Source organism: Phaethon lepturus, unplaced genomic scaffold (assembly GCF_000687285.1).
Source record: "Phaethon lepturus isolate BGI_N335 unplaced genomic scaffold, ASM68728v1 scaffold19973, whole genome shotgun sequence".
Classification (NCBI taxonomy): Eukaryota; Metazoa; Chordata; class Aves; order Phaethontiformes; family Phaethontidae; genus Phaethon; species Phaethon lepturus.
The window spans coordinates 433-1,837 of NW_010527206.1; the positions used below are offsets into that span (position 1 = coordinate 433).

A 1,405-nucleotide genomic window follows, 5' to 3' on the forward strand; every position below is an offset into this window, starting at 1 on the left:
GGCAAAAGGGTCTCCTGCAAGTGCTCACACAGGGAGCGGGGCAGCCTGCGGGCGCTGGTAAGCTTTTGCTCTGCTTCTTTTGTATTGATCTCATTGTTTCCTGCTGGTGGAAACACCTGGGGAGCTCGAAGGGAGCCGCAGGAACCCAGCAGTGGGCTCACAGGCAGATCTGTTTGGCTCCGGCTTGGCTAAGCATTTGTTGTACTTTGTACCAGATTTGCCAAGGAGAAACCTCGCCGCATCTCAGGAGACTCTGGTCAGGGTTTCTCCCCAGAGAAGGGGAAATCCTGCCCCAGGGTGTCCTGAGCAGTGCTGGAGGAAGGCAGCAAATGCTCCCTGGGTCTCACAGCTGAGTCTAACCTCCAGTGTGCCTTTCTTTCGGCAGAGATCAGCAAGGAGCTGCGGCGAGCCCAGGAAGAATGGGAGGCTGTGGAAGAGATCCAGTCAGGTACAGCTGGTGCTGGGCGTAAGGGCGGTCATGCCAGAGTTGGACAGAGAAGGTCTGGGCAGAGGAAGAGGCCTGGGTCCCAGAGGCCAGGTCTGGGCACCTGTGGGTGGGTGTGCAGCTGGGGGGCATTTTTGGAACGGAGGAGAGAGCTGGGGTAAGGGCCGAGCATCTGCAGGGAGAGGGAGGGTGTAGAAGACACTCTGCCTTCCCCCAGCTCCCCACATCTTTGCCCTCCTGCTGTACTAGAAGCTGGGAGCGAGCTCCTCGTGCCAGAACGGCCACTCTGGTGTGAGGTGGGAGCTCATTTCGGCACCGTGAAGCTGGAGCAGAGGGGCAGGACTTACACTGCAGGGGGGGCTAATGCCGTTCTCTGTCTTCCTGCAGGGCTGGGGGGTACGTCAGCCAGTGCTGTGCCCCCGATCTCCTTCAACGAAGCGCTGCAGTACTTCCAGACAGCTGACCTTTCTGAGTGCAGGGTACGGGCAGGGCCCTGTGCTCCCACCCTCTCTTGGGGTGTAGTTTTAGTAAGTAGGAGAGGGGAGCGTGGTGGGAGAAGTACAGCGCTCCCCTGTTTCCCTTCTGCCTTCCCTTGGCTTGGCTCTTTGCGTGATCCTGTCCCTCCCGGCTCGCCCACGGGTTTTTCTCCTGCCCGATTCCCCAAGGGATGAGCCCTGATCATTTCTTTGCATGTTTTCTCTTCCACAGAAGAAGGTCCGGGCGACAGTACGCAGGCAAGGCCTGGCTGCTCTGGTTCACTTCCTCTTCGGCCCTCCCCGGCTCCCGCCGCAGACTGGCTCTGGCCATGGCGCAGTGTGAGTGCCCTCTCCGCCCCAACGCGGAGTCTCTGGCCCGGCCAGCATCGCCTTTATCATAAGAGCTTCGTGGGAGGCAGCTCGAGGGGAGCTCAGGGGTGTAGCGGGGTCTCTGTCCGCTTATCCTGTGGCAGGGGCCGGGCCC

General features: G+C 60.4%; 1 protein-coding gene across 1 annotated transcript in view; it reads left to right on the forward strand.

Annotated features, from left to right (window-relative positions):
• Positions 1 to 385: 385 nt before the first annotated feature.
• ELMOD3 (ELMO/CED-12 domain containing 3) overlaps positions 386 to 1,405 on the forward strand; it is a gene marked incomplete at its 5' end in the record, with an annotated part of 5,444 nt that continues 4,424 nt past the window's right edge. The window contains 4 exon segments of the mRNA XM_010283319.1: positions 386 to 448; positions 833 to 924; positions 1,154 to 1,227; positions 1,229 to 1,288. Of these exon segments, the coding sequence (XP_010281621.1) occupies positions 386 to 448; positions 833 to 924; positions 1,154 to 1,227; positions 1,229 to 1,288 (289 nt within the window).